Raw genomic sequence first — 24562 nt, forward strand, 5'->3', positions numbered from 1 at the left:
AACATTTCACAAGTAACTTTTAGAAGTCTTGGACCTTATTCTAGAAAGAAAAAAAATGAACGATAGAAAAAAGTGTGAAGCAGCAAAAGTGGCCCATATTAAAGTTAATTATAATAATTTGGCTATTGTTGTTATTCATGCATTTTCAAATGTACAATATTTTACAAAAGCTCGGTCCTGGAGGGCCGGTGTCCTGGAGAGTTTATCTCCAACTTGCTTCAACAAACTTGCCAGGAAGTTTCTAGTATATCTAGTAAGAGCTTAATTAGCTGTTCAGGTGTGTCTGAATAGGGTTGGAGCTAAACTCTTCTGGACACTGGCCCTCCAGGGCCGAGTTTGGACACCCCTGCTCTACTTTATTTATTCATTTATTTTATTTTCGAGATTTGTTGATCTGGGTCGCCGCAGTGGAATGAACCCCCAACTTATCAAGCACGTTTTACGCGGCAGATGCCCTCCCAGCTGCAACCCATCACTGGAAAGCACCCATATACTCTCATTCACACTCGTACACTATGGACAATTTTAGCTTACCCAATTCAGCTGTACCACATGTCTTGCCTCAAGACGGTCGCCGGTTTGAGCCTCGGGTGGGTCAGATGGCGTTTCTGTGTGGAGTTTGCATGTTCTCCCTGTGTTCGAGTGGGTTTCCTCCAAGTGCTCTGGTTTCCCCCACAAGTCCAAACACATGCGGTACAGGTGAATTTGGTAAGCTAAATTGGCCGTAGTGTATTAGTGTGATGGGTGTTTCCCAGTGATGGGTTGCACCTGGAAGGTTAATAAAGGGACTAAGCTGAAAAGAAAATAAATAAATGATGTTTTAATTATTCAATATTCAAATGGCCAAATTCTGCAATGTTATCTGGATGCAGCCTTTATGATGCAAGCTGAGATTGCATCAATCAGCGATGCAATGTCAGACACAGTGAGTGCACTAAATGGAGTGAGTGACGTCACAGTGACGGGTGGGGTTAGGTGAGCACATTAAATAGCATTGGATGCAGCTCAGATTGCACAGCACCAGGTCTGCATCCAGACCCCTCAAACTCTGACTGAGGAAAGTTGAATGTGCTGCTCAGGATATTTGCCTAATAAATGACATTAGGCCAATAATTTAAAACTTTAACAGATCTTTTTTTGCTAATGACATAAAATGTAATAAATTTGTATTTTAAAAATCTTTTCTTTTTTATTTATATTTCGTTATTTAAATCTTTTGGAAATATTTTTACACATCAAAGAGTGTGGTATAACGACCATCCGACAAGCTAATCCAGCAATAAACAGTGCTGAAAATGTCTCAAAATGCAGTATTTAAGCCTAATAAATAAATAGAAAATGAGGCGAATAACTGCAAAAAGGTTCACTTTTTTGGGAAAAGCAACCACCTCTTTCACCAGGCTGGCTACGGGCCTGACTAAAGTAACTTACTACAACATATATGAAATATTCTCTAACTTGCCTATAATAACTTAGATTCAACAATATGTGTCTTTCTTCTTTGGATAAAAATATTTAATACTAATTTTAAAAAGAGGAAAAATCAAGCGAATATTTGCATATTTTTGCAATAGTTTGCTTGAATTTAATTGTATTATCTTTTCATTGTCTAAATGTTCAGTGACTAAAATATTATTGTAACATATATCTGTTTAATAAATCTATTTTCTTAAAATGCACCTAATTACACAGCCAATATACACTGAGAAATGGAGGAACATACTCATTTTCAGATGGATGGGTAAAATGGAGGCTCTTCAAAAGTATGTGGTGACATAACCAATTTCTAATATGGGTTTCTAGAAACAAGTGATGTAACAACTTCCCTCTTGACATAAATCATCACCGATTTGCCAAAGAGCATAGAATCTAATATAACATATTTAACCATAGATTCTGTGCTCTTAACCTGTGTTAATTAAAAAGTGCTTACCTGTTGTCGAGATGGAGATTGGTGACCGGAAGTTCCAAAGGTGGAAGGAAGATGTGCATCTTTGAGTAAGCAGACATTTCACTGTCAGTAGACAAGAGAAGTGTGTCAATAATCGCAGAAATGTCCTCTTGGAGTATCAAATCACTGCTTTGTTCGCTAGATTTATCCAATATTCCGTTATTGGCCGCCGTTGAGACTCTCGCGAGTACTCGGCTCTGAACAGCTACCGTCACCGAGGATCATCGTGATTATTCCGGTCAAGAAGTGAGAGAAAAACACGTCCCAGATAAGGTAAAACCAAACGTTATTATACGACATCCAACAGTATGAACTTACTTAAAGAAACCGTACTTTTGAGTGTGTAACGCAAGCTTTAGGACAAACTACCGTTATTCCTCTTTAACGGACCGTTATGTTGCCTAGTTACGAGACCTGTCAATCATCTTCTCACGTCATCCTCGGCAGCGGGATAATTTTTCATTCAGAAATTAATGGCCAAACACATCTTTAATAAAGTTCACATTGTTGTTCCTGATAAAATATAACGTGGAAAATGTTGTTTAAATAGTTTTCCAGTATTCAAATCTTTACTGACGCTTTTCTACTACACTCTTATCCGCTTGTTAAGTGTGACGTCACGCGGAGCGGCTTCCGGGTCCATTTTTTAAGTTTTTTTTTTACAGCATCAATGTTGTAATGTAATTAAAATACATTCAGTTAAATAAACGTTGGCATTCATTAGTTGCTCAAGCGTAAAACGAGATAAAAAGTCGTTTACTCGCACGCGCCCGTCAGAATCGACTGGCTAGCGCAGAAGCTCCATTGTATTGACCTTATTTTCCACGACAACAAGGGTGGCGCCATTACGCTCATTTTGTCATCTCACTTCCGGTTTCGAAGGATCTAACGTTAGTCGTAAGCTTCTACAGCAAGAATGTCAAGCATTGCGTGTTCAGTTCGGGGCTGCCATAACAATTGGATAAAGAGGAGAAACCAATTACAACAACAGTGTTATGAACACAGAGTGACCCGGTCGGAGTGTTGTGGTGCACCTTACGATTTACATCCACCACCTAAAGATGATGAGCACCTGAGGCAATGGCTGAAGGCGCTCAATTTAAAACAGCCACCCAAGCGCCCTTACGTGTGTTCTTACCATTTCGTTGACGGAAAGCCAACTGATAGACACCCTTACCCCGAGAAATGGCTCGGCTACGAAGCTCCGGTAAAAAAGCCACGCCGGGTGCTGGAAAGGTTGTACGATTCAGGTAAGCCAACTTGTGTAGTGATTGCTCGCCTAACGTCATATTTCTGAAATGCATTCTATAAACACGTTTAAGCTCAGCAATGATGAGTTAAAAGTAATGTTACAAGAAGTCTTGTATGATTACAATTGGCCACATGATGTTATATTTCATATTTTTGAATGCATTTCATAGTGAAGGTAATACAGGAATCAGACGTTAGCAGGCCAGCTAACTTACCAATCTAGCACAGACATTTGGGCTGTGACTACACATCTATTAAGCTTTCAGCTCGAATATACCAACATCTAAAAATCATTAAACATATATGTTTAAAAAAAACTACTTATTATAAACATTTAAAAGAATAACTTTAAATAAATTTAAGGAATGAAATTAAAATACATTTTGTAGTGTTCCTTTAATTTTACTTTACATATTCCTAAAGTCCATTTTCTCAAACTACATTTCTTATTCAGATAATAATACCGACCTGTATTACTATTGAATTGACTAATACACACAATGTTCTATTGGTGCAATAATGTATTAATTGTCATTATGTATATTATGTACTAATGTAAAAATGATTATGATTACATTTATTTCAACAGATCCATCAGTGGCTGCCAGTAATGCAGTGGACAGCTGTGAAGATGAACCTGTGTGCATGCCCCTAAATTGTGATGCAGAAACACAATGGGAGGATCTATGCGTCTCTGAGCACAGCTACACAAAGTCACAGCTCAACCTGAAGCCACCGACAAGGGATATGCAAACCCAGTGCAATGAGTCACAGCCGCTGTATATAACGCTACTAAGAAAAAATGACCTTTGTCAGCTCTACACAGGGTTGACATTAGATGCATTTCATTCAGTTGCAGAGCACCTTACAAATGCATACAGCAACAGCTTCCAGCTTCATCCATGGGATCAGCTCCTAATGACTCTGATGAAGTTGCGTCTTAATTTACTGCAGGGCGATCTTGCTGAAAGGTTTGCTGTTTCTCAATCCATCGTAAGCAAGGTGATTTCATGTTGGATTGACATCATGGAGGAGAACATGAGGGATTACGTACCATGGCTTCCCAAGGAAACGATCCAAGCAACAATGCCTCAGTGCTTCAGAGAACAGTTTCCAAATACAACCTGCATTATTGACTGTTCTGAGACACCACTTCAAAAGCCACACAACCTTGACTCAAGAGGCGAGTCCTACAGTCACTACTATGGGCAGAACACAATAAAATACCTGGTCTCCATTGCACCATGTGGACTAATTATGTTCATCTCACCTGCATATGGAGGAAGGTGCAGTGATAAATTCATAACTGCAAACTCGGGTTTCCTTGAATACCTTCGTCCAGGAGATGAAGTAATGGCAGATAGAGGCTTCACGATTAGTGATCTCCTCTATGAAAAAAAAGTAAAACTGGTTATTCCAGCATTCACCAAGAAAGGCATGCAACTTTCGGAGGAAGACACCACCAACACTAGGCGCATTGCTAATGTACGTGTCCATGTTGAGCGGGTAATCTGTAGATTGAAAACCTTCAAAATCATCTCTCAAACAGTTCCAATCAACCTTACCCCTAAAATTGACAAAATTTTGAGAATTTGTGCAGCCCTGTGTAATTTACGTAGCGACATAATTTCTGATGTAGAGGATGAATAAATGTTTATTAGTAGGCGCATTGTATTTGTCCTTAAATTTTGTTGTTTTGTCTTTAACAGTTGTGTAAATAAAAAAATTAAGCAGGTATTTTAATAAACACTTACAATGATGAGATGTTACATATTAACATGTTAGCTGTAACAAATACTATTGAATTCCATGGTTACAGATTTCCTGCATTCTTTAAAGTATCTTCATTTGTGTTCAACAGAACAAAGTAAGTGTAACAGGTTTGAAACAAATAAAGGCAGAGTAAATTGACAATTTTAATTTTGAACTGTAATTTTTAAACTGTCCCTTTAAGTTTGACTTTAAAAAATAAGACATTAAGTTTGCAAAATATTTTTTATTACATAGTAAAATTAAATGGTTAAATCATACCTTTACAAGAAGGTCATCATGTGTATCTATAATCCTGGTAAAAAACAAACTTACAACTTAAACATTTAAACTGATTTTACGCAATGGTTTACATAACACATTTTATGATAATAATACACAAATTATCACAATCTTGCTTATCAAAACTGATATAAAACAACTAATATAAAATGGTTCATTTTAAATGATTGTCTTCACCTTCTACACCCCAGCTTATTTAAAATGCAATCCTTATTTGCAAAGCTGCAAGTATCTTGTGGAAAGCAACAGACGGCCTGCTTGAAACTCATCTGTCACCTGAGGGAGCATATACTTAAAATAAAAGGTTTTTAGTCTAGCTACAGTCTTGCTACAGAACTGCTCATTGTATGGAACTTGTAGTAGAACCTGCTGTGATGGAACCCAGACGAGTAGCTTACAGGACCTCAAACCTGTACAAAACATGCCAAGCTGCACTTGCAAATAGAAGCCCCGTGGACCATTTGGCTGTAGCTGAGGTATGCCATCCACCATCCTCACATCATACCTCTGACTTCTAAAGAGGTCCTCCAAAGACTCATCACATTTAAGGAGAGGGGATTTGATCTCCAGCAGTTCATGCAAGTTCAAAACTCCATCAGGGCTTGCTGACAGCCAAGGCTCACTTCCACACACAACTGTCCCTCTGTGACTGACAGTAAATCCTGAACTCTCTAGCCACTGTATTGCAGATGCTTCACTTTCTAAGCCATGGTTAGTTGCTGCATTCCCATGGAACCTGGGGTAGAGGTGCTCTCTAATAAATGTCTGAGGGTTACCTCTGATGGGTACCTTCTTTGCTGTGCTTGCAGTAATTCTAAGCTTACGAGAGTCATGCCACAAATGAGAAGAACTCTGCTCAAGTGTTACACGCTCCAGTGCTGCACACTTGCTAGGATCAATGGCCACTAAGCTGTCATAAAACAACATACACCTCTGACAGTTTTTGGTGCCATCATGGTTAGCATGTGGTGAGGACGCAGGCTGTTCTGATTCCTCTCCCTGCACAGCACTCACACATTTGTGCAGAAGGCTTGACGCAGGCAGCCGAAGATGCTTGAGTCCCTCTCTGAGGTCTTTCTGGGTACTAAATAAGGGAGTGGGAGGAAGGGGGGCATTTTTGGGCATTCCCTCTGGCATCCGCAGCACATCAGTGGCTTGATGGTGGGAAAACTTTATGTCCATTAACCGCTTCAGGCAGAGGTTCCTCTGGGTCCCCATATTCCAGAGGCGCTGCTCATCTGTGCAGGCAATGCCAGTGAGCCCACTGGACACAGCATTTTCAACCTGACACCAAACATAATTACTGACAAATTTGTATTATTTTGTATTAAGATATGTCAACATGTTCTATTATCTTATTTCAATATAATTTATTACAAATTACAATTTATGTTTACCTACCTTGTTTTTTTTCAGGTGATAGCATGATTAGACTTTTTACACTTAATATATGTGTACCAAATCTTACCTTTAGTATATTCACAGTGTGCATAATTACTATGCAAGTACATTTTCTTATATTTTTATATCTTATGTCTTTCAAATGTATGTATTTATACATGCACATCTATCTATCTATCTTTCTATCTCTCTTTATTTTTATATATATATATATATATATATATATATATATATATATATATATATATATATATATATATATATATATATATATATATATATATACCCATACATCTAGCAATCTGGGCTTTTTTTTAAAATCTGCCTTAATAATTTTGCACACTTAAATATAGGACTTTTTCACTTCCAAGTTCGAGCCTCCTGTGCAATTATACAACACATAATTTATAAACATTCACTTACCTTACAGACCTTACCTCATAACTCACAAATTAAGAGATTTGACCAGATACTTAGTCTGCAGATGGTAACCAAGTCAGCAGCTGTATGTTATGACGCAAATACGTTAACATACTATTATACATTAATTGCTTACTTATGTCAACACAAACGTGACATTACCATACATAATAAATAATAACAATGAGTATTATTTACTTACCTTCCATAATATAGAGGCTGCGTGGCTACAGGACCTACCTAAACCAGCGATGCACGAACATCCTGTAGTCTCCACTGATCCCTGCTTACTAAGTAGCACCCACGCTGAGTGGCATGGACTGCTCGACTGGCTGGGGTGCACATTTGCTTTTAAAAAGACGAAGTCACCCTCGCTGTGCAATAGCACACGACCCACTTTCCCACTATGCAAATATTGGTAGGCCTCGGTACTTTTATAATTCTTCATAGACGCTCCATCTACTCCTTGTGACAGGACAAAGTAATTGAAAATATCCCCGTAAGTTACCTCTGGCCACTTTTTCATATCGTCTACCCACATTAACGGTGAAGATGGATGGGGCAATATGAGACCATCCGATCGTTGTAGTGAGGTTTCACCGTACTCCCAGCTCAAAACATTCCCTGAACTAACATTAAATGCCATTTTTCTAAAATCTGAAACAATAATCTGATGAACTGTGTCAGCGTACCGGAAGTTGGATGACAAAATGCGGAAGAGCGAAGAATAAAAAGTGGGCGGGGCGGAATAAGGTGAATATACTGGGGTAAAATAAACGCTCATAAATGGCGGGAAAATGTCATTTAATGCAGTGCTTCTTTTACAATCTGGGACCCACTTTATATCGGATATCACTCTGCAAGAAAACAAACCTTAAACGTGCCGGGTTTTGCATTGGCATACAGTTACAGCAGCTGAGTTATCGCTAGTTATCTATTAAGCATAACATCAGCTATATCAGTGCTGCAGAGCTGTAAAAGAGAAAGACTGACTGCGTCTGTTTACACAGATTTCAATAAAAGACAGCTTTTTTAATGTTCAAGTGTTCATACTTTCCTGAAAACATATTTTAAATTGTGATTTACCACCACTGACATGCTATTGGGCCTGTGATCACTGTGGTCTAGGCCAGGGGTCTTCAAACTGGGGGCCGCGGTCCCCTGGGGGGCCACCAGATGGCGCTAGGGGGGCCGCAAAAATTTTAGATAAGGGGTAATCAATGGGCCCACATGGTTGAATTTTGTGTCCCGCATCATCCTGAAGGTTAATATATTTTTTTATAATAATTTGAGCTCAAAAGTACTGCAAAAATTAAGCTTTATGCTTATGTCATTTAAATGCAGTTGACACTTTCGTGAAACAGGAAAAAAAGCACAGCGGCCCGCCTCTGCGCACGGGGACTTTTATTGAATAAGCGCTTCTGGCCGGGCACTTCCTGTTATTTTTGGCGCTTGTCTGCTGCACCTGACAGCGTTTACCTTTCACTTACGCTTACCTCTTTTACGCTAAACAACTAAATGAATGCTCAGGTCTATTTACTGACAATATTTCAGTTAAAATACATGATCAATAAGAACATTATCGGAGGCTGAAAGCACTACCCTGTTTATGGCTTGCGTTCCTAAGTAATCGATCAGCTGGGTGCTGCGGAGCAAGCGCCTCTCTGCGCAGGCTTCACTCATGGGGAACAAATATCATTTTAAAGACACGGCACAACATTGCACCTCGTCCACAGTGCCACAGGCTTTACACTTTGCATTGTACAAATATCAGACGGTCCTCTTTGCAGCATGGCAAACAAACATTAAAATTGTAAAGCAAAAAGTGCTGCAATAACAATGAATGGAGCTGTCATCACATCAGCGAGTTCTAAGAGTTTCACTCCTGTTACACTAATGACAGCTGGATGAGCTCTGCAGTGAACCTCTTACTCACATTGGTTCATAACTGGATGATTAAAAAAAAACTAAATTGTATACACCCTGAATAAAACCACTATAGCCTATAAAAATTATAATGTATCTGTTTGTGTTATGTTATAGGGCTAATTAATTATTAAATATTAAAATGTATTAGTGATCTCTGTATTTAATGGAGCTCAACATATCTGATCAAATTTTAATACTCTGAATATAAATGCATTTTTTTCAAGCTGTTCCACTTTTTCCCATATTCATTTGAGTAATTTAAATGTAATGTTCAGTATTATTATTAATAGAACAAACTGGTATGAACATTTTAAAGTCAGCAAAGCTTCTAAAATTAAGCAAAGTAAAACTTGTGGCTCTTTGAACTTGAATACCCAATTCTAGATTGCATTTAGGAAATTATTTTTTATCAGTGTAAGTCAGGATTGTCGACCTGAGTAAATTATGATGTGCACAAATAAAAGGAATAAAAATAAACAAAACACACTGAACCACTACAGCCTCCATTGTAGTATTGCTGGTTACAACAGTACAGTTAACTGTTAACAGGCTGATGAATGACAAAACTCTTTACACCTTCAAAGCTTTAAATCTTTAGATACATTTAGACTCTCAGCTGTAAGGGTAAATACAGAAGAGTCTAGCTGTGCATAGGCAGAAAAAAAGCATAAAAATGGCATAAAAAACTGTAAAGTGACGACTCGTACACAAAATATGGCTTGATGGAATCCAGTGAGAGCAGACCACAATGAACACTGCGCATGAAGATTTGATCAATAGACTGAAGCACTGAAACCATGTCAACTCAACTAACATCTTACAAAAATTAATCCAGATAGTGAATAATATACATTTATTGAATAATATATAATAATATAAATGTATTGAATAATACAATTTTAGAAAATTAAGTACAGTTGTTAATTTGAAGGGGTGGCGTGATATTTATTTTTTGGGGGTCCCCGAAAGAATTCGCCCTACACAAAGGGGCCCTCAGCTGAAAAAGTTTGAAAACCCCTGGTCTAGGCCCCCAAGCGATCTAGCCCCCAAGCAGTATGCGTCCCTTTTTTTTTTTCTATCAAAAGTGGTAACCCTAGGTTATCTATTGGTTATGTTTAAGGTTATGTCTAGTTTATGTATTTGGTTATGTTAAGAGTATGTTCAGGCTTTCATATATTGGTTCTGTTCAGGTTATGTAAGTTATGTTTAGGTTGCACAGAAATAACAATTAGAATATTAAGCTCATTCTAAGTGATTTTCAATGGAGAAATGAGGCAGTCAATTCATTTTCTTCCAGTCAGAATAGAAAGCAGCATATTTAATTAAATAATTCTGGTGTTTTTTAATATTATTTTGCTTTGTAATTTATATTTTGCATAAAAAAAGACAGCTCTGCAGTGTTTCCTATCATGTCATGTGGATTTTTTTGCACTGTTGTGTTTATTTGTCTGAACAGAAGGACAGTGTGGATGTTCAGACGAGCAAAAAACTTGAGGATGAGGAAGCGTTTGGAGAGGAAATGGGTTAAAATGTGAGCGTGAGTCAGACGTTCCCTGAGCACATGCTGAACTTTGCATTTAACTTAAGATGCTGAGCTGAATAATACAAAAATACATTAAAGTGCTCAGTTTTTATGATCAACAATAGATTACTGGGCTTGCAATGCAGAGGCCGTGGCTTCAGTTCTGTACTGAGGAAATTTAAATGTAAAATCATTAATTCATTCATTCATTCATTCATTCATTTTCTTTTCGGCTTAGTCCCTTTAATAATCCGGGGTCGCCACAGCGGAATGAACCGTCAACTTATTCAGCATATGTTTTACACAGCGGATGCCCTTCCAGCTTCAACCCATCACTTGGAAACACTTATTTACACACTTATTCACACACACACACACACACACACACACTACGGACAATTTAACTAACTCAATTCACCTATAGAGTACCTGGAGGAAACCCACGGCAACGAGGGGAGAACATGCAAAGTCCACACAGAAATCCCCACTGACCCAAACGAGGCTCGAACCAGCGACCTTCTTGTTCTGAGGCGATTGTGCTACCCACTGTGCCACTGTGATGCCCATATAATATGATATTTTATATAATGATACATTATTAATATAATAAATATTAGCTTATAATAAACAATTTAGCCTACCCAATTCACCTATTCCGTATGTTTTTTTGGACTTGTGGGGGAAACTAGAGGAACCAGAGGAAACCCACGCCAACACAGAGAGAACATGCTAACTCCACTCAGAAATGCCAACTGACCCAGCAGGGGCTTGAACCAGCGACCTTCTTGCAGTCAAGCGATTGTGCTGCCCATGTAAAATTATGTTAACAAAAATCTAAATTTAAACAAAAATTTAGATGCATTAGAAAACATGTTAAAAGTGTCAAATATATCTTTAGATCCTTTATTGAAAAACATCTATCAACCCAATATAGACTTCCTTGTTTTTTGTGCATAATTCTGTGGAAACCTTGAAAGAAAACATTACGAGGTACAGTAGCAAGAAAAAATACTGATAATTGAAAAGAAAACAATCAATCAAACAAACAATCAAAAAAGATCCTGTTTTGTGTGAATAAGTGTGTGGAAACCTCCAGGAAGACTTTAATTTGAACTTTAAACTTTAATTTAGGCACTGCTGTTTTGTTTGTAACTCTAATAAAACATTTACATTATTTTCTCATTGTAGACGTGCAAATTTCAGAATTTTTTCCCTTCACAGTGAAGAATGCTTAATCATTTTATCAGCTCAGAAAACAGCAATACTACATGATTATTCATTCATTCATTTTCTTTTTGGCTTAGCGCCTTTATTAATCAGGGGTTGCCACAGCGGAATGAACCGCCAACTTATCTAGCATATGTTTTACGCAGCGGATTCCCTTCCAGCTGCAACCCATCTCTGGGGAACACACATACACTCTCATTCACACTTGTATAAGGACAATTTTAGAGAGGGGTCTGGATGCAGACCTGGTGCAGTGCAATCTGAGCTGCATCCAATGCTTTTAATTGGCTCACCTAACCTCACCCTTTACCCTACCCCTCACAGTGACATCACTAGTTCCATTTGAGTGTATTGTGTCTGACGTTGCATCACTGAGTGATGCAATCTCAGCTCGCATCATAAAGGCTGCATCCAGATACTATTGCAATTTTAGCTTTCCCAATTCACCTGTACCTGGAAACCGGAACACCCGGAGGGAACCCACGGCAACACGGGGAGAACATGCAAACTCCACACAGAAATGCCAACTGACCCAGCCGAGGCTCGAACCAGCGACCTTCTTGCTGTGAGGCGACAGCACTACTTACTGCGCCACCGTGACGCCTCAAGATTATTCAAACATTAATAAACAAATTTAAGATCAGTAAAATCAGTGCAACTATCAGAAGGTCATGCATGTAAAACAGAGCAATGATGTCATCAAATAAGCTAAAAATCCATAGTTATAATTGCTTGTTTTTATATGGAAACTATACGCATACGTATATGTAATGCAGCATGACAGATGGAAAATTATCATTGCGTGCATGTGTGGTTTAGCAGATAGACATGATGAAACATCATATAACAACTCTAAAATATATATACAGTTGTGATCAGAATTATTCAACTTTTAATATTAATAATTACAATTATTATTTGATTTTTTTTCATTTTTTTAAATATTTCCCAAATAATGTTTAACAGAGCAAGGAAATTTTCACCGTATATCTGATAATATTTGTTCTTCTGGAGAAAGTCTTATTTGTTTTATTTCGGCGAGAATAAAAGCAGTTTTTAATTTTTAAAAAAACATTTTAAGGTCAATATTATTAGCCCCTTTAAGCTATATTTGTTTTCGATAGTCTACAGAACAAACCCTCGTTATACAATAACTTGCCTAATTACCCTAACCTGCCTAGTTAACCCTAATTACCCTAGAGAAGCCTTTAAATGTCACTTTAAGCTGTATAGAAGAGTCTTGAAGAATATCTAGTCTAATATTATTTACTGTCATCATGACAAAGAGAAAATAGATCAGTTATTAGAGATGAGTTATTACAATTATTATGTTTAGAAATGTTGATAAATATTTGCTCTCCGAATTTTGAAACTTGGGAAAAATAAACCAGGGGACTTATAATTCAGGTGGGTTAATAATTCTGATTGCAACTGTATATGTATTTATTCAATTACAAAGTATTCTTTAAAAAAAGGAAGACAAAGTGCATCCCACTTTACGTAATATAACTGTGCATTGTAAATAAAGATGCATTTTCTTCAGAAAAAAATAATAATATTTACACAGATGATTTTTTAGAGTTAAGCAACGGTTACAGGTTTCCAACATTCTTCAAAATATCTTATTTGTTTTTAACAGAAGAAAGAAATTGAGTATATGATGACGGAATTTTGAGTTTTGGTGAACTGTCCCTTTAACTGCACTGTATATATGAATATACAGTATATTACAGTAACCGTCTATATAAAAATATGCATTTACAGTGCAGCCTTTCACAATTAGCGAATCGCGATGTTACAGGATTTACTGTGAGTTTTAAAAAAGTCATGGTAAGCAATTATGCTTTTAATGATAATGATATTTAAAAAGATATTACTAACCATCAGAAAATGTACCATGGTTTACCCTGATTATGACAACACTACTCAAAGCTGAAAGCCTGTAAGCTGTCACAAAAGGAGACGGGAGATGTTCATTCATTCATTCATTTTCTTTTCGGCTTAGTGCATTAATTAATCAGGGATCCCCACTGCGGAATGAACTGCCAACTATTCCAGCAAATGTTTTACGCAGCGGATGCTCTTCCAGCTGCAACCCATCATTGGTAAACGCCCATACATACTCATTCTCACACACACAAACACACACACACACACACACACACACACACACACACACACTACAGCCAATTTAATTCATCAACTCCCTATACACACTAACACACTGATCATCATCAACAATAATAATAATACACACATATACTGCAGAGAAACACACACACACAAACACACACACACACACACACACACACACAGAGATCATCATCAACAATAATAATAATACACACATATACTGCAGAGAAACACACACACACACACACACACACACACACACTGATCATCATCAACAATAATACACACATATACTGCAGAGAAACACACACACACACACACTGATCATCATCAACAATAATAATAATACACACATATACAGCAGAGAAATACACACACACACACACACACACACACACACACACAAACACACTCTCTCTCACACACACACACACACACACACACTGATCATCATCATCAACAATAATAATAATACACACATATACAGCAGAGAAACACACACAAACACACTCTCTCTCTCACTCACACACACACACACACACACACACACACACACACACACACTGATCATCATCAACAATAATAATAATACACACATATACTGCAGAGAAACACACACACACACACACACACTGATTATCATCAACAATGATACACACACAGAAACTGCGGAGAAAGACACACTAAACAATAATAATAATACACACAATCACAGAAACAAACACACACACACACACACACACACACACACACACACACACTCACAGCAGAGTAAAAAACACACAAACACACACACACTCACAGCAGAGAAACACACACACAGACACACAGACACACACACAAACACTGCACAGAAACACACACACTGGTCAACATCAACAACAGCTAATAACCAGTAAATGAGTGGTTTTTTGCACTCTTACCGAGACGTTGGCGAGGCAGGTCTCACAGGAAGTCAGAGTGTTGCATGCTGGGGTTAAAAATACAGTATATGAAGAGAAGAGACAAAACACAAACAATAAAAACACTCTGACAATAAAGAGATCTGTGTATTCAGAAACATGTTTTGATGTTCTGAAAACAAATGTATTTAATACTAAAGCCAGGAAGAAAATTTATATTCAAATGTTTTTGTTTCTGTGTTTATTTTTAAATCTTCTGCATTATTAAACTACTCCAAAGTATTTTAATGTTTATAAGATCTTCACATAAATGCTAAAACACTTCAATGTTATTTATTTTGGTAAATGGCTTTTAATTTTGGATTTCTGTGTTATTTTAGTTTAGTCAAGTTTATTTGTTTCGAATTTATAGTATTATTTTTATATGTCTACATAGTTTTTATGCTTCTTATTTTAATTTTGTTAATGCATCAAGTTAAACTAAATTAAAATTCCTTGGCAATAAAGCAAGTTAAAGGTTTATATATTGATATACACTTTTCAGTTAATGTTTAATTTATTTCAAGTAACAAAATGGTTTCAGTTTACTTTAATAACCCTGATGCTCACAATACATAAAACATTAAGAAAGAGACACAAACACGCATTCAGTGAACGGTATGCGCTGCATAAAACATATGCTGGATAAGTTGGTGATTCATTCCACTCTGGCGACCCCTGATTAATGAAGAGACTGGGCCAAAAAGAAAATGAATGCTTTATAATATTATTTGTGTGCACATACATTAGATCAGACAGTAATGAAGCTAAAACTAGAGCTAATCTGACAAAAAAACTAAAGATGTAAACATTTCTAAAGATGTTTGATGACTACAAAAATATTTTAATAAATAATAAATCGGTTTTGTTCAAATGCACAAAAATATAAGACCTATATTCACTGAGAAATGGATAAAAATATTCATTTTCAAACTGGGGTGTTCATTAAAATAACCGAGTAAATATATTGAGGGCATTGCTTTTATATTCTCACATTCTTTCAGTGATAACTTGTGAGACGGTCCAAATATTGTTGACTGCGCTATACTGAATATTGGATCTGAAATCACATGTATGTATGACTTGAAAGCAACATTAGCACTGTATTTTAATAGTCATTGGCTGCTAATATGATTTCACTACTTACAATTTGCAAACATTACTTTTCTGTAATCTTATTAAGAAGAATAAATGTCTGAATGTGCAAATATAAAAACCAACTTTACCTCAAATACTAAAAATTGGCCTTCAAAAAAACAAATTTTCAAAGTTCCCAAAATATGCAACTTATATTTCTGTGATATTATTTCAACACACACATAATTTTAGTGTTTTTATAGTGAAGACTAACAATACTGGCATTCAAATATATGACAACTTTAAAAGTTAGATATATTTAAAAAACTAAAAAATATATTAAAGAAATACAAACATACAGTAAGAAATTGAGGTGAAATAGTCTTTTATTGGCACATTCATTCAGTGACAATTTGTGAGACAGTCTAGATATTGTTTACTGCGCTATATTTTAAATACTGGATATGAAATCGCATGCAAGCATGACTTAAAACAACATTAGCACTATTCAATTCACTGTAAATAATGCTATATTTTGATAGTCATTGGCTGCTAATATGATTTCACTATTAAGGACATGTAAATAATACTTTTCTGAAATTATATTAAGCAGAAAGTCTGAATGTGTGAATATAAAACCAACTTTATATCAATAAAAATATGACCTTTACTCCCTGAAAAATATTAATTTTCAAATGGGGCGTACTGTATATGATTATATGAGTTTAAAATGAAAATATGATAAAGAAATATACGATAGAATGAAATATATAATTAAAAATACAAAACAAGGGCCTTCAAAACAATTTAATTTCCAAAATTCCCAAAATATGGAGCTTATATTTCTGTGACATTACTTAAACACACACAGACAGACACACAGTTTTTGCATTTTATATTGAAGACTAAACACTACTGCCCCTCAAATTTGACTTTGAAAGTTAGATATATTTTAATATGTAAAAGTTAAATTAGAACATTAACATTAAGAACATATTTACATTATGTAAGTTATAACAGAAATACACATACAATAAGAACAATAATAGAAACATGTATAATACTCTATTTATTAATATGTATGTGCATTACGAGCACTTTTAGACTGCAGATTGTTAGTTTCATATTAACACATTCAGATTTTCTCCTTAATTTAATTTCAGAAAAGTATTCTTTGCTAATTCTAAATAGAGAAATCCTATTATCAGTCAATGACTATCAAAGTACAACATTGTTCACAGTCAAATAAACAGAGCTAATGTTGTTTTCAAGTCATAAGTTACTTGTATGTGATTTTGACCGAATATTCAAAGTAACGTATCATGGTAAACAACATAGGGAGCGAGTCACAAGTTGGCAATGAACGAATTTGCGGCTATAACACCAACTTTACCTCAATGGAATAGAAATATGGGATGAAAATAAAGGAAGCAGATGCAGATGAAAATGTACGTTTGCGCACAGGTGGAGCAGTTGTAGGTTGTTGTGTTGTTGTTGATTCTGATTCAGAAAAACTGAACGCGACGCACATCAGCAGGAAGGTCGACCAAAACACAAGAAACTGCCCCATAATGTGAAGAATTGTACGCTTTAAACAGCAGAACACTGTTGACTTTATGTCTGGACCCTAAACTCTCCCTTCAACAGATTAAATACTCCCAAAAAATACTCCAAAACTCCGTTTAAAGGAACTAAAGCCGTCAGATGATCGACGCTGACTAAACACGGAAACACAGCAGCGCTGCGCCTTCACAATAAAAGTCCCGCGCGCACGACACTTAAAGGGATAGTTCCTAGCAAGAGAAAACTTTTGTCACCATTTATTTACTGAACATTTATTACCTCTGTTAAACAAAAATATGTATTCTGAATAATGCTAGAAATCGGCAGGAAAAAATACTATGGAAGTCATTGTCTAGCAGTCTGTCTAGCAATGTTTAGCCTAAATGTGTTTAACAGAAAAAAGAAACTCAAACATGTTTTGAAGCAAGTGAAGATTGAGTAAATGACGACAGAATTATCATATCTGGGTGAATATTTCGTTTAAAGTCTGCATTAAATCAAAATGTTCAATGTTTATGTTGCTAGCATATGGCTAGTCTTAAAATAAACAAGTTAATCTGTGCAAATGAATCCACTGAAAAGTTTGTTTTGTGGATCTTTAATCAAAATCTGCCCATCGGCTTCTTTTCTGAAACGGCGATTCTTTTCTGACGACTCTGACTGGCCAGGTTATGTCCGAGTCCAATCAAAACTGGACTCGAGTCCTAGTTCAAGTACCCCAATACAACCAAAACCCCTCTAAAACCAGCCTGGTTGACTAGCTAAAACTAGCCAACCAGCCTAGGCTGGTTTAAGCAGTTTTTTTTCAGTAGCAGTCTTTGTTTTCATGAATGAATTATTTTTGTTCCAGTTTGTGATGTTTTATTCGATTTAAAACCAATTAAATTATTTGCTCCTGTTATAGTTTGAGCCAAAAATATGTCAGATGGGCATAAATATACGCCCTTTATGTTGCAAAGTTTAATTTCCAGATTAAAAAACTAAATTAACCATATAAATGAATGTCTAATGAATGTCAAACGTCAAACTAACTTTATTGCGGTTTACGACCTGGCTAAGCACAAATAAAAAAAAAAACATTCATGTTAACCTTATACATAAAATAATGGTGCACCTAAAAATAAAAATTTAACATTCATGTCATTTCAAATCTGGATGATTTTCTTTCAAGTTATTTTTGCAGGATGTCTGTAATGCAATAATATATGTATATATATATATATATAATTTTAGGCTGGATTACTGTAATGCTCTGTTTGCTGGCTGCCCAGCATCCTCTATTAATAAACTTCAGCTAGTACAAAATGCAGCAGCTAAAGTTCTTACCAGGTCTAGAAAATATGATCCCCTATCACCCCAAAGTTATCCTCCTTACCCTGGCTGCCTGTTAAGTTTAAGATCTCAAAAGTCAGGGCTTCTGGTAGTACCTAGAATAGCAAAGTCGAGTAAAGGAGGTCGAGCCTTCTCCTTTATGGCTCCTAAACTCTGGAATAGCCTTCCTGATAATGTCTGAGGCTCAGACACAATCTCTCAGTTCAAAACTAGATTAAATACCTTTCTGTTTAGCAAAGCATACACTCAGGGCATCACTTAGTAGGTTTCCACACAGGTTTCTGCATCTCGTTTATAAACACTATGAACAGCAGCTACGCTAATTATTCTCTTTATTCTCTATTTCCACCTGGGTATACTCATCCCGAGACCCTTAGACTATGAAGCGCCACTGATTCGATCCAAGACCAGCGACAAGATGATCCCAAGGTTTCCTTAATCCTGGACCAGGCCGTTTCCTGAGCAGCTGCTGTGGTGATCATGGAGGAGTGGAGAGCATGAGACTGATTTCTGCGACGCTCCAGGGACAGACGAGCCTTCGCTGAGGTCCAGCTTCTCCAGAGCCTTGACTGCAGCTCTGCACAAGACGTTTGGCCAGTGGAGAAATGGTTGTGCCCAACTGAGCCACGTTTCTCTTAAGGTTTTTTTTATTCTGACCTTTCCCCAATTGGTGAAGGGTTTTCCCTGCCGCTGTCGCCACTGGCTTGCATGGTTCAGGATCTGTAGAGCTGCGCATCGATGGATTTGCTCTTCAGTGTTTGGACTCTCAGTAATAATTATTAGACCACACTGAACTGAACTTAAACTCTGAAAATTGAACTGACACTGTTTCAAACACTATAATCTTCTATGTGAAGCTGCTTTGACACAATTTAAATTGTAAAACCGCTAGAGAAATAAAGACGAATTGAGTATATATATATATATATATATATATATATATATATATATATATATATATATATATATATATATATATACATATATATATATTTATGTTAAATATAGATATTTAGTCAGCATCAACAACATCTCTTATACAGTAACAAATGCTTTAAATGGGCTTTTAATGCATTTATTACTTTTTAAAGGCAGTAATGAACTGAATTGCATGAATGAAAACTTACACTGTTTATTTAACACTGTGCTTTAAAAGTGTGCTTTGACACATTCTTACATAAGTTCATTGTTCAATGCATAGGTAAAATAATACTTAAATATATTAACATCAAATGCTAAATAAATAAATTTTTCTCCGACTCCTGTGTGTAGGCTCAGTAAGTTGACTTTTATAGTGACAAATAATTTTTTACATTGCCTTTAAAGTGAAATAACTGAACATAAACATAGGAGGCTGACAAAAATGGTCGTTTTAGAAGAACATTTCAGATGGCGCTTAGAGGTTTTTGCATCTGAACTCTTCATATATAAAAGTATGGTAATAATACTTTTAATATATTTAAATTAAGTTAACTTTTGGTTAGTATACTTGCAATGTACTTATTTTCACCAGGGGTCTCTTTAACTCAGTGAACACTAGCTGGCTCACTTTACTTATTAGCTTATATTTGAGTGTACTGTGCTGTGTAGATGTAACACTAGCACAAACTGAAGCATAAGTGTGTTTCCATTAGTTTTCCACAAAACTTTTCTGAGTGTTGTTAAAAACTGTTGTGAAATGAAGACATTTCCATTCTAACCATTGTTCTTTGGCTAAAGCTCAACATTTGCTGGTCAGACACTGAAAGAGCCCTGGTGCTAGTTCAGTAGATATTATAGTAGGATTACTCATATCAGTGAACACACTCTTATATTTCACATTATAGTCACACAAATGGCAGGGCAATGTGCTTTAAACATTACATGACGCATCAATATTGTTCTATAAAGGCTAAATTGAGTCTGCAGTCTGTAAAACAGATCTTCTCTGTGTTGTTTTGTGTTGTGTTCACACTTATTGTCAGATCAACAAACAGATAAAGTAGTTCAGGCATGTTTTGAGTGCATTACAGTGCCGTATCACTACGCTGAAGGATTTGACTTGTGTTAATGCAAGGAGCCGGTGTGATGAACAAAGAGCAGGAGTCAGAGATACAGTTTATTGAAGACAATAGTTTACAGTTTGATCAGCAGAAAACAGCTTCAACACACTCCATGGGGTTCGCAGGCCGCTCTGCGTACAGTCTCAGTTTCACAGAAATGATAGAAGAGCAGCACACATGTGGTCAGTGACCAAATCAGATCATCAGGAATTCATACTTCCATTGTTTTCTGACATGATGCTGTTTTCCGCTTCCACATTTTTTTTAAATTATGAGACAAGTAAAAATATACAATCACAGTACATTATAAAGAAAATGGAAAGACAAAAAGAAAACATTTTTAAAAAAGAAAACAACAAAAAAAATTAACAGTAGGGGTATATACATCATATATTAAAGAAAAAGATTATACAATTGACACATTTCAGTTGTTTTTAAAGCATTTTTTTGTAAAAGAGTTAGAAATTGTTTTAAAGTAATGCTGCATTTCAGTGAGCAAGATATTAAAAAGGGTTTTTGGTTTGAAAATGTACATTTATGTATATACAATTTTGTTAATAACATAAGAAGATTAAGAAAAAAATATATTTTTTTATGTATAGCATCCGTTTTATTATTTACAAAACATTTTCCCATAGTAAGGAAAAATCTTTATCAACATTCTTAATAAGAAAAAGAAAAATCATTTCAAAGCAAATTAGAAAAACTGCATTGCCAAAATAAGTGAACTAGGCACTTATTTTTTTGTGTTGCTTACAAAATGAACAATTAATATCAATATCTTTTTTATATCTTACTAAGAGAGTATTGACCGAGTGTGTATGGTGAATAGTTCTAAATGAAACTTCTATTATCTTATTTGTAATTAAGTAGCTATTTGGGATGAGCCATATTTGATTTCTTCAATCAATATCTGAAACAAAAGAATTCCAATAAAATAAAAAAAAGTCACATTTGGAACTGATACAGTTCCATTAGGAAATAACATCAGAACTTTTCAATGCAGATGGATGGGGCAACCATTACTGTTTCCAAAACAGTGAAAAGCCTTGGAGTAACGATTGATGACCAACTAAACTTCTCTGACCACATCTCTAGAACTGCTCGATCTTGCAGATTCGCACTCTACAACATCAGAAAGGTCCGACCCTTCCTATCTGAACATGCAGCTCAACTCCTTGTTCAAGCTCTTGTTCTCTCCAGACTGGACTACTGCAACTCTCTACTAGCCGGGCTTCCAGCTAACTCTATCAAGCCTCTTCAGCTGCTTCAGAACGCAGCAGCACGAGTGGTCTTTAATGAACCTAAAAGAGCACATGTCACTCCGCTGCTCATCCGTTTGCACTGGCTGCCAGTTGCTGCTCGCATCAAATTCAAAGCTCTGATGTTTGCTTACAAAGCGAATTCTAGCTTCGCTCCTTCTTATCTGCTCTCACTTCTGCAGATCTATGTGCCCTCCAGAAACTTGCGTTCTGTGAATAAACGTCGCCTCGTGGTTCCATCCCAAAGAGGGAAGAAATCACTTTCCCGAACTCTCGCGCTCAATCTGCCCAGTTGGTGGAATGAACTCCCTAACTGCATCAGAACAGCAGAGTCACTCGCTGTCTTCAAGAAACCACTAAAAACTCAACTATTTAGTCTGCACTTCTCTTCCTAATCTGCAATTGCCTCTCTGGCTCCACCGCTAACTGTATTACAAAAAAATAAATAAATAATTTACTAATGTTTTGCTTCGTACACTTTACACACCTGAAACTTGCCTAAAGCACTTATTCATTGTTGCTCTTATAGTTGTGTAAATTTCTTTTTTCGTCCTCATGTGTAAGTCTGCTAAATGTAAATGTACTGATTTGTTTGAAGAAGTTGCAGAGAAACTATATTTTCCTACCTTTGTAGTAGAAGCGTCTCAAGGGGGGGAAGTAGAAGGATAGAGAATGCCTTGGACTAACCTAATAACTCCAGATGGTATGGCATCAAATACGACAGCAAATTCTTTAGGGGGGATGGGAGTATTGAATCGATTAAGAAATTTTGTTTATGAAATTGAGATAATTTAGCTGGTATTTTATCAGCATTATAGTTACAGAGTAATAACAATTAAGCCATCCAAATTAAGAAAATATGTAATTTGGAATAAAGTTCCAGATTGATGTTGGATTTTAGAGAATATTTTTTGTCCCATTTAATTTTGACAGTATTATTTAATGTACGGAAATCCAGCATATTAAGACCACCATTCTCAAAGCTCTTCATAACTTCTGCTTCCCACATTCTGCACTTCCTCCAGCAAGTGTCGCAGTCAGAGCTGCATGCAAATGAGGGCCGGCTGAAGCCTCCCCATTGGTCTATTAGCTCTAGATTGACACCTCCTCCCTCCAACCAATCAGGTGAGGAGGAAAGCTGACGTCACTCTAATGGCGGCTTCAACTGGCCCTCATTTACATGCAGCTCTGACTGCAACCCTCGCAGGAATTTGGGAAGCAGAAGCGGAAAACAACAAATGACAAACATCAAACATGGAAGAATGAAACCATTTCCTGCTGCTGAAAGCCTCTGCGTCATGCTGAACCCCTCGTGCTCCAAAATCTCCTCTAAAACAGGTCCTCTTTCAGGGTGGAAAGCATAAACTACACATATCTAGAACAGTCTTTATTTTTATTGGTTTTTTAGCCATGGCTGATCCAGAATCTGCTGCACTGTTTGCAGTCTCTGATCATCATCCCCAAGGGTAATGCAGGTATTCATAAATGCCATGAATTCTGTAACATTTTAAAAGAGAAAGTTAGTTAATGGTGGACACACACACACACAGCTCAATATTGACCTGAATGACTCCTGTTGTGCCCTAATGTTCAGTCTTCATGAAAATATAATATATATTTTCCTAATGTTGGCCTCATTTTAGAAACCGTCACCAAACCTCAAGATAAAGAAAAACATTGTTTTGGGTTTTTCTGCTGGTAAAATGTGGCCAGGGTCAATTCTGACCCATAAGTCAACAGGAGGGATGAACAGTGTCAGTCCCAGTCATCTTCTTACCTTCAGGTATGCTGGAACATTGTTTTTCTATTTCCCGCATGATGCCAAACAGCTGCTTCACTGTGTTTTTAACCGCCTTCTTTGGAGATATCCTTGTGTCTGGTGGGTATTTCTTTGGATCTGTCAGAAAGAGAGGTTTAGTGTTGAGCAAGCAGTTCAGCTAAAGCCCCATTCAACTGAGTCTCAGAGACTAATGAATGTTTTTCGGCTTCCTCCTGAAATAATCTGACTTACCATGACAGATGTGCATCCCACAGCCAAAATCAATTAGCTTGATTTGCAGAGGCCGGTCGATGACGAGGATATTACAATCATGAATATCATGATGACAAATTTTCCGCCTCAAGCACTCCTGCGCTGCTTTGACAATCTGCAGGATAAGCGTACGCGCGACTCTCTCCTCCAGGTGTTGGTGCTTCTGCAGGAAATCCTCCAGTGTTCTGCACGGGCCGAGATACTCCATCACCAACATTATTGTCTTACACACTTTCTGTAAGCAGATGCAATGAGTTAAAATAAAGCACACGACAGCAGTCCTCAGGTCAGTCTTTACTAGGCATGGGCCGGTATTAGATTGTGGCGGTATGATAACCTTGGATCAAAATATCACGGTTTCACGGTATTGTGATTACTGCTCTAATATGTAGTCTTTTTGAATGTCTGGGTAAAAGACAAACTTGTT

At 36.6% G+C, this 24562-nt stretch overlaps 3 protein-coding genes across 11 annotated transcripts in view; 1 reads left to right on the forward strand and 2 right to left on the reverse strand.

Annotated features, from left to right (window-relative positions):
* Window positions 1-17636, reverse strand: part of LOC137487942 (serine/threonine-protein kinase pim-2) — a 101998-nt gene extending 84362 nt beyond the window's left edge. For 2 of the 4 annotated variants that reach the window (XR_015511743.1, XR_015511746.1), the window contains exons 1-3: window positions 17298-17636; window positions 14810-14856; window positions 1934-2014 (exon numbers count right to left, since the gene is read on the reverse strand). The gene's annotated coding sequence lies outside the window, so the exon portion shown is untranslated. The remainder of the gene's footprint in view (window positions 1-1933; window positions 2015-14809; window positions 14857-17297) is intronic. The other 2 variants (XR_015511745.1, XR_015511744.1) reach the window with 2 other exon arrangements.
* Window positions 2759-5112, forward strand: si:dkey-56d12.4. Its single transcript, NM_001110038.2, has 2 exons — window positions 2759-3201; window positions 3792-5112. The coding sequence occupies exons 1-2, from the start codon at window positions 2868-2870 to the stop codon at window positions 4850-4852; spliced, it is 1395 nt and encodes a 464-aa protein (NP_001103508.1). The 5' UTR covers window positions 2759-2867; the 3' UTR covers window positions 4853-5112.
* A 3248-nt stretch (window positions 17637-20884) lies between the features above and the next one.
* LOC141378276 (serine/threonine-protein kinase pim-2-like) overlaps window positions 20885-24562 on the reverse strand; it is a 53055-nt gene continuing 49377 nt past the window's right edge. For all 6 annotated transcript variants that reach the window (XR_015511767.1, XR_015511768.1, XM_087287481.1 and 3 more), the window contains 3 exons: window positions 24115-24370; window positions 23881-24000; window positions 20885-23600 (listed from right to left, as the gene is read on the reverse strand). Coding sequence is in view for 4 of the 6 variants with exons in the window: in XM_087287481.1 (XP_087143607.1) it covers window positions 23497-23600; window positions 23881-24000; window positions 24115-24370 (480 nt within the window). In the remaining 2 variants the exon portion in view is untranslated. The remainder of the gene's footprint in view (window positions 23601-23880; window positions 24001-24114; window positions 24371-24562) is intronic.

Source organism: Danio rerio, chromosome 16, assembly GCF_052040795.2.
Source record: "Danio rerio strain M-AB ecotype USA chromosome 16, GRCz13ab, whole genome shotgun sequence".
Lineage (NCBI taxonomy): Eukaryota > Metazoa > Chordata > Actinopteri > Cypriniformes > Danionidae > Danio > Danio rerio.

Excerpts from the sequence above, each read along its gene's own strand:
- si:dkey-56d12.4 (NM_001110038.2), top strand. The coding sequence starts at position 2,868 with ATGTCAAGCATTGCGTGTTCAGTTCGGGGCTGCCATAACAATTGGATA. Across the intron at positions 3,202-3,791 it reads GGAAAGGTTGTACGATTCAG|ATCCATCAGTGGCTGCCAGT; the intron begins GTAAGCCAACTT and ends TTATTTCAACAG.